Source organism: Psammomys obesus, unplaced genomic scaffold, assembly GCF_907164565.1.
Source record: "Psammomys obesus unplaced genomic scaffold, mPsaObe1.curated_primary_1811, whole genome shotgun sequence".
Taxonomy (NCBI): Eukaryota; Metazoa; Chordata; class Mammalia; order Rodentia; family Muridae; genus Psammomys; species Psammomys obesus.
In genome coordinates, this window is record NW_026596109.1 from 14,227,156 (window position 1) to 14,236,317 (window position 9,162).

Sequence of the window (9,162 nt, forward strand, 5' to 3'; positions counted from 1 at the left end):
TAGTGCTAATCATCTTTCAGTCCACTATTTTCTGCACCTTGGCTAGCTGTAGTTATCTGTTTTAATCACTAATTACTGAAGATAGAAGTTTCTGAGATGATGGTCGGGAGATCTGTTATTCTCTGGGTAGAAGGAGAAGTCATTAGGAGTCGGTTAATATTATGTCAGTTTAGCAGCATGATAAGGTGGGTTTTTCCTAGGGTCTACAGACTGTCTAGCCATACTTGATTCACAGAGCATGATGCAACAGAAGCGTCTGATGGGATAAAGGTGCTGAGAAGACGTCTCCTAATCAGAACTAGACATTCTATCAAGCGCTGGCAAGCTTTACTTTCTAAAAGGAAAAGTAATAAAACTGACACTTTTGATAGTTTTGAAGAACCTCTGTCTATCTAGACAATCTATGTCTCAAGTCTCATGGTCTACGGCCTTTCTCTGGTCTTATTTCTAGATATGATGAAGCCCGAGTTCTCTTACTTTTCTGTATACTGTTTGTCCTTTTTTCTTCTGCAAGTGGTGATATCTTCAGGTAAGAGGTTTATTTCTTAATTTTCATTTACCTTTTCCTTTAAAAATATTTTCAAAATATCCTTGACCATTTTGTACACAAATATAGTAAATTTAAACTGTGTTCACTTCCATTCCCTGTTCACATCTCCTTCCTTCTCTTGATGACGCCATTCTTCCCATCAAGGTCCACTCCTACTTTCACCCTCTTCTTGCCTATGGCCCTTTGAGTTTGATTAGGATTGCTCACATGAGATTGGGTGGAAGGTTATTTACTAGAGCAAAAGGAGCTTATCCCTGCTACACCACTGGAGAAATGATATTCCCTGCCACAGAAACCATTAGGTTTCAACAGACCCTCTGGCATAGATGGGTGCTCTTGATCTCCTTTCCCACCTATGATGAAATATTGATGGATTTGGTAATGTTCACTGATTGTGTCTATGACCACGGCTGAGATGCCTGCATGAGTGTAACATCTATCATATCCATAAGGATTTTTTTCTGCACATCTCACGTGTCTCTTTCTGCCCCCCCCCCTCACTGTTCCAAGAGCCTTGAAGGGGATGATGTAGATGTCGCATTTAGTGCAGAGCATCCTTCCTTCCCAGCATCCTGGCCAGCTATGGGTTTCTGAATTAGTGAACAACCCCTGAAAGATGAATTTTCTTTGTTGAAGACAGAGCTTAGCACTAATCTCAGATGGAGGAAGGAACCTGAAGATGATGATCATTTACTATTTTCTTATCAGTTTTATGTGCACATGAAATCTAAGATACACTTCCAGGGACCCATCCTGTATCTAAGGAACAGAAATTCATCGCTCCATTGTTATAGCAAGTAAATAGGAAGAAAAGTGTAAATTAGAAATTAGTTGTAGTTCTATAAAAATGAAATGACTGGGAAGCCGGGAGCCAAAGTAAACCTCCCCTGCTTTAAGTTGTATATCTGAGGAATCCCGTCACTGTCCCCAGAAATTGACCAATTCTGAGGGCTTAGATACACTGTGAAGTCCCACAATAGTCAAATCAGGCAAATTCCTTCTCCATATAACTGGTTTTTTTAAGCAGAGAAACAATTTACTGTGCTTTCTGCTCTAGCATGTTCTCCAATATATTTTTAAAGTACAAGGAAATGGTATTGTGTTTTTTAAAAATAAGATACTGATGGACTATAGGGAGTATCATTAGGGCTGAACATTTGGATCACATAGGTGTGATGGGCAGTATTTAATATTTCTTTAAAAAAAAAACAGAGTCTAGAGATGAGCAATCTAGGCTTCAGACTTATTTTGGTGCTCTTTGTTTTTCCACAGAGAAGTTGATGGTAGCTACTACTAGGAGACACGTATTAGCTAGAGCAGGCGGCCAGGCTGCTCAGCTGCCAGGTGACTCCACCACGCAGTGCAGAGCACATGGAGGTGGGCTGGTTCAGGAGCGGCCACTCCCAACCTGTTTACCTGTACAGAGGTGGCCATGGACGGATCGAGGAAGCTGCACCTGAATACTCGAATCGCACAGAGTTTGTGAAAGAGGCCATTGGGAAGGGCAAAGTGGCCCTCAGAATCCACAATATCAGCATTTCAGATGACGGGCTTTACCAATGCTCGTTTAATGACGATGGCTTCAGTGACGTGAGCACCATGAACCTCAATGTGACGGGTGAGCTGTTGTGGAACATAGTATAGCAGGGTCCTTGTGCCAGCAAACTGAAATATATAGACACTGTCTCGGTGATTTTTATGTTTTTCCATATTTTAAAAGTATCGAAGTGTATTATTTATTTAAGATCACTAGTATATATTTATCTTTAAGATAACTTTGAGATACCCATATATCCTAATCACTGCCATCTACTAGCTGCAGTGATATAATAGTTACTTTTGAAATTTTTCTTTTATTTTTTTGAGATTATAATACAATGTACAATTACATAATTTTCTTCTTCCCTTTGTTCCCTCCAAACCCTCCCACATACCTCTCATAGCTCTCTTTCAAATTCACGAAATCCAAACCCTCCCACATACCTCTCATAGTTCTCTTTTAAATTTACGATATCCTTTAACATTTAGTGTTGTTAACACACACACACAAACACACATATATATTCCTAAATAGATAAATATAACCTCTTCAGGTTACTTATGTTACAAAGAAGTAATGTGTATGTTACTAATATATATGTTTGTTTTGGGGCTGACCATTTGGTTTTGGGTAACCAACTGGTGTGCTCTTGCCTGGGGAAGTCTGTTTCTCCAGCTCTCAACATTCCTTTGAGTAGTTGTCTTTGTATAGGGTTAAGGACTTCCAGGCGTCCCTCACCTCAACCCAGACTACTTTGGCAAGCCTGTTGTTGTCATTGTTCACCTCATATTTAGGCAGTCATACTACTGACACTTATTGGGTGTGGCTTGTTATATGATTAGGGATACAGTCTCACAGCAAACATCCTGCTCCTCGGGTTCTTATATTCTTTCTGCCCCTTCTTCTGCAATGTTCCCCGAGCCTTAGGTTATGAGTGTTGTTTTGTAAATGTAAAAATAATGCAGCTGCCTCAAAAAACAAAACAAAACAAAAACAAAAACAAAAACAAAAACAAAAGCAAAAAAACACTATGTTATGGGTAGACACCAAATACCAACTGGTTAGTCTAGCTTGTAAAGCCAATGTGATGTTGATTTACAAATGTTCCAAGATTATAGAACAAACTATTGTGGTTCTGTGATCTTTGAAACTGTCAATTGAACTTCAACACAATATCCTGATTCCCTTTTTCTCTTTTTCTCCAGCTGTTGGACTGGAGACACAGATATATATTCAGGCTCCCGATGTTGATGGGGTCATGGTGGAGTGTAATTCAGGAGGGTGGTTCCCAAAGCCTCGAATGCAGTGGAGAGACAGCAGGGGGCAAGCCCTTCCACACTCCTCAAAGTCATATTCCCAGGATGAAGCCAGACTTTTCCACATGAAGATGACTCTTTTCCTCACAAACAGGTCACAGGGCACCATTACTTGCTGTATTTTCAACCCTGTATCGGGTGAAGAGAAGCAGACCAGTATCATCCTAGCACGTGAGTATTGTAGTCAGGTTTGCCTATTGATCTGGAAACATAAGGACATCTCTAATTTTGAGAGATGTACTCTAATACTGAAAAAGCATATTATATTACAGAATTCCCTTTGGGCATCAGTAAGACAAGCATTGTCAGAGGTATAATGAGAGTACTCAAAGGCAAGTGGACAATGACAATCTGTAATAAAAACACATATCACAGCTTTATTGGCATTGGATGTTATGTCATTAGACATAATTTTTTGTGTAAGTTTAATAAGATACATATTTTGGTAACTTTAAGAATGTTGTTGATACTTTATGTTTTTTTTAATCTAGGTTATGAATGTATGTCCAGGAAATAAATATATAACTAATATGTTTTAAATTTTATTTTATTTATTGGTGTGTGTTTGTGTGTTGTGTGTAAAGGCACATGAGAACACACGTGATGGTGCATGTGTAAAGGTCAGAGGACCACTTTTGGGAGTTAGTTTTCTTCTTCCACAGTAGGTTTTAGGGATTAAACTTGGGTCTTCAAGCTTGCATAATAAGCAGTTTTACCTACTGAGTTGCTCAGTTTAATGATTTTTGTTGTTCTTTATTTATTTTTATTTTGACAAAATAAAAATTCCTCCCTGTGTATCCCTGGTTTGCCTGGAACTTGCTAAATTGACCAGGCTGGTCTTCCATGTATTCATATCCTCACGTCTCTGCTTCTGGAGTGCTGGGATTAAAGCTGTGTGCCATTGTGTCTGGTGCCCAACTTTATGGGGTTTTCTTTTTATGACTCTTAATGTGTTTAAGCAAAAAGCTTTCATTATTATCATGTGATATTCAGTAGTGTTTTCCCATTTGAGTATAGTACTGAATGATAGTTGATAGAGGCCAGTAAAACCGGTAGAAAGTAACACGTGCAGCTAAAGCCCAGACGACTTACTCCTACATTGCTGGTTGTTTGAAGTGTGACAGCTGAATGCCAAAGACAAATCAGAAAAAACAAAACAAACTTGTATCTAGTGCATAGTAAAATCACCGTTAGCTAGCAAGGCTATGCAGGAAAAGGATGTGAGTATCAGATTTCACTCTCACTTCATGGGATCAGTTTTTATCCTGAGAACAAAGCACACACACACACACACACACACACACACACACACACACACACACTCCCTCTATCTCTCTTCCTCTCCTTCTGTCTCTCTTCCTCTGTCTCTTTCTCTCTCTCTCACACACACACTCCTCTTTTACTCTTTGAAGACTAGAAAATAAACAGAAAAATAGATATCGCTCTCTGACAGTGTGTGAGTCTGTAAGAAAGGTTTCTGTAATCACAGAAAAAGCAGCATGAGTGAATAATCATTGAAAACACATGCCTGTAACCCCAGTACCTGTAAACTTGAGTGAGGTAAGGATGATGGAGAATTCCATGACAGTCTAGGCTACATAGTGAAAACCTGCTCTCTCTCTCTCTCTCTCTCTCTTTCTCTCTCTCCGTGTGTGTGTGTGTGTGTGTGTGTGTGTGTGTGTGTGTGTGAGTGAGAGAGAGAGTTAGAGGCAGAGACAGAGACATGGAGAGAGACATAGACAGATGTTCTATAGATTCTGCTGAGGGTTTTCAATATGTTGAATATCTAGTGAAAGACATTTTATAAGAATGATGAAAAGTCAAGGAATGAGTCTGAATGGAGAATGTTTTCCCTTGATGTAGGGAAATTGCATGATGACCACATGTCAGACATCAGATTCCAGGACTTTAAGCAGAAGAAGGATGTTCATGATCAACTATTTCCCAGCTGGCAATGCTGTCTGCAGTGTTCATATTGGTTCTAAGACCTCCTGTTCTTTCTTTTAGATGACCTCTTTAATCGAGACCACGTTTGGATGAGCATTTTAGCTTTCACTGCATGTATAATGCTCGCTGTATTTGTGATATTCATCGGCTTCTTTATATATCTGAAGTGTATTGGCTACTTTTGGATAGGAGCAGGTAATGATATGATGAAGGTAGAATCACTAAGATATCTTAAAGAAATTTGATTCCAAGTCAGCTTGTGTGTTTATGCAAAGCTAGATGACATTGATCTTCCAATGCCATGCTTACCACAAGCAGACTCATGGCTGGTTTTCATCTTGGAAATGTTGAATTTCACATTGTTACTTTGGGATCCCTAAGGCATGGCTGTTCTTAGGGGTGGTGTCTGATGACCTGCCTTGTGATCTTTTCATTCCTATACTCACTTTCACAACTCTAAAGCAGCACATAATGAAGCAACGAAATAAACGAAAAAATTAAATCTTGAAAATTAAAGGAATATTCTGGAAAAAAAAGTAGTTCAGCTCAAAATGGAATAGACTTCTGCTTCAAGTCTAGATTTCTAGTGCAGCGACGCTATTTCATCCTTTCTTGCCACTAGTTACAAACCAAACTTTCAGATGGATTCCTAGTAAATCAAGAGGACGTGAGACAGCGACTCCTGCCTTTCCAGATAGTTGTCTGTAGGCTAGTGTTCTACAGTTATATGCTCCTCTGTGAACATTATACCCTTCTCTGTTCTAGGGTCTTCATCTGGATGCTTACCTAAATGTCTTCATGTGTTGAACTCAGACCCTGTTCAAATACTGAGTTTCTTAGCCTGTACCGTGGTAATCTTTGCTGTGTATCTGCCAGTCCGGAAGAGAGGTAAATGGAATTAATCATGGTGGGATATCCCTTGGTTGATCTCATATTCCTTAGAAAAAAAAAAAGATGTTTTTGGAGAGTCAGTTATGAATGAATTTCATCATTACCTGGAGAACATGTTGCTTTGAGTTTAGCCCTTAGTACTGAAAAAATATGTATTTGAAGTGCAATGTCTCCAACTTTGATTTTTATGTACAAGATCCTTTGGCCTATTTGGTAATACCTCGTGATGCCACACATACTTCAGAATATTATTTATTTATTTATTAAATTTAAATGTTCTTTTTTCTTCAGAGTTCCATACATGACTATTATAATTGCATAATTTCCACTCCTCCCTCTTCTACCTCCAAATTCTCTTGTGGTCCTCCTTCCTCTCAAATTTATGATCCATTCTTCTTTAGTCAGTGGCCTGCAGCTCTTCATATGTAGGGCCTTGTGAGATTTCTGCCAACCATGTTGACATGGTAACCATTGTTTTCTCTTTTTTCTTTTTAAATTATTATTAATTTTTATTTTTATATTAATCACAGGTTATTTACTTTGCATCCCAATCATAGCTCCCTCCCTCATTCCCTCCCAATCCCACCCTCCCTCCCTCATCTTTTCCCTGACCCTTTCCAAGTCCACTACTAAGGGAGGTCCTTCTCCCCTTCCATCTGACCCTAGCTTATCAGGTATCTTCAGAACTGGCTGCCATGTCCTCCTCTGTGGCCTAGCAAGACTGTTCTTCCCTTGGGGGGGGGGGGCAGGTAAAGGAGCCAGTCATTGAGTTCATGTCAGAAATAGTTCCTGGGTGCTGGTCCACCTGGCTATCTACATGCAGAAAAATGAAAGTAGGTCCATATTTATCACCCTGCACAAAACTAAAGTCCAAGGGGATCAAAGACCTCAACATAAAACTGGATACACTAAGTCGGTTAGAAAAGAAAGTGGGGAAGAGCCTAGAACTCATTGGCACAGGAGACAACTTCCTGAACAGAACACCAACAGCACAGGCTCTAAGAGCAATAATCAATAAATGGGACCTCATGAAATTGAAAAGCTTCTGTAAAGCAAAAGACATTGTCATCAGAACAAAATGACAGCATACCGATGGGAAAGGATCTTCATCAACCCTATATCTGACAGAGGGCTGATATCCAGAATATATAAAGACCTAAAGAAATTAAAAATCAATAAATTAAGCAATCCAATTAAAAATGGGGTATGGAGCTAAACAGAGAATTCTCTGTAGAGGAATATGGAATGGCAGAGAAACACTTAAAGAAATGCTCAACATCCTTAGCCATCAGGGAGATGCAAATTGACCATGAGATTTCACCTTACATCCATCAGAATGGCAAAAGTTAAAAACTCAAGTGACAACACATGCTGGAGAGGTTGTGGAGAATTGGGAACCCTCCTCCATTGCTGGTGGGAATGTAAACTTGTATAACCACTTTGGAAATCAGTCTTGCTCTTTTTCATACAATTAGGAATAGTGCTTCCTCAAGATCTAGCTATACCACTCCTAGCCATATATCCAAAAGAAGCACAAGGACATTTGCTCAACCATGTTTGTAGCAGCTTTATTTGTAATAGCCAGAACCTGGAAACAACTCAGATGTCCATCAATGGAGGCGTGGATACAGAAATTGTGATACTTTTAACAATGGAATACTACTCACCAATTAAAAACAAGGAAATCATGAAATTTGCAGGCAACTCATGGGATCTGGAAAAGATCATCCTGAGTGAGGTATCCCAGGGCAGAAAGACACACACGGTATATACTCACTTATATAGACCTATAAGATAAGATAAACAAACTGAAATCTATACACCTAAAGAAGATAAGCAAGAAAGAGGACCCAGAGTAAGATGATTGATCCTCACTTAGAAAGACAAATGGGATGGACATGGGAAGTAGGAGAAAACAACTAACAAGACTGGAGCCTACCACAGAGAGCCTCTGAAAGACTCTACCTAGCAATATATCAAAGCAGATGTGGAGACTAACAACCAAAACTTTGGCAGAGTACAGGGAATCATATGATAAAAAAAGAGGAGTTAATATGACTAGGAGAGGACAGAAGCTCCACAAGGACAAAATATATCAGGGCACAGGGGCCCTCTGTGAGACTTTTTCCAACCAAGGACCATGTACGGATATAACCTAGAACCCCTGCTCGGATGTAGCCCATGGTAACTCAGTAACCAAGTGAGTGTTCCTAGTAAGGGAAACTGTTTTCATTGTGCAAATCTTGCACAAGAGACCATATTGTTATGGTTTAATATTACAGGTGTGTATCACAGTACCTTTCCCTAAAGATATTCTGTAAAATGTAAAGAAATATTACATTTTGTTTAAAAAATGGATCCTGTAGTACACAATCTAACTACTTTACTAAATTTTTTTTTTGCCTTCTCTAGTCTCTCTTTCAGATCCTCAGTTTTCCTTATACAACAACTGGATAACTGAATTGCTAATTGTGATAATTTTCCTGACGTTATGCTTTGTCTTACCAATCATCGCCTTATTATTAAAGCAACTCGTACATCCTCATCTACGTGTCTGACAAAACATGAGAAGAACAATGATGACATCATGGACAGCCTCACTGGACTGGAAAAAGCCCATGAGGTCTCAGTCCTACATACTGAATTATAAGCTGGGAGCAGAAGTAATTTCCACTGGGAAGAGCAACCAACTGGTTGTCCAGTGCGAAATCATCAGCCCTGAAAACATATCTGAAACAATCTGAAACACGAATAATATGTTTAGGAATATATATATATATATATATATATGCATGTAATAATATATATACATGTATATTCATGTAATAAAATTATTGAAAAAAGAGGCCATGAATTTGAAGGAGAGCAGCGTGAGTTACATGGAAATGTTTGAAGGGTTGAAGGGAAGAAAGTGAAAA

At 39.0% G+C, this 9,162-nt stretch overlaps 1 protein-coding gene across 1 annotated transcript; it reads left to right on the forward strand.

Annotated features, from left to right (window-relative positions):
- Positions 1–453: 453 nt before the first annotated feature.
- Positions 454–8,894, forward strand: LOC129692403 (selection and upkeep of intraepithelial T-cells protein 8-like). The gene is given in 8 exon segments (XM_055628741.1): positions 454–529; positions 1,823–1,880; positions 1,882–2,168; positions 3,296–3,577; positions 5,414–5,521; positions 6,119–6,241; positions 8,657–8,778; positions 8,781–8,894. Coding segments are annotated over 8 exon segments (1,170 nt in total).
- Positions 8,895–9,162: the final 268 nt, after the last annotated feature.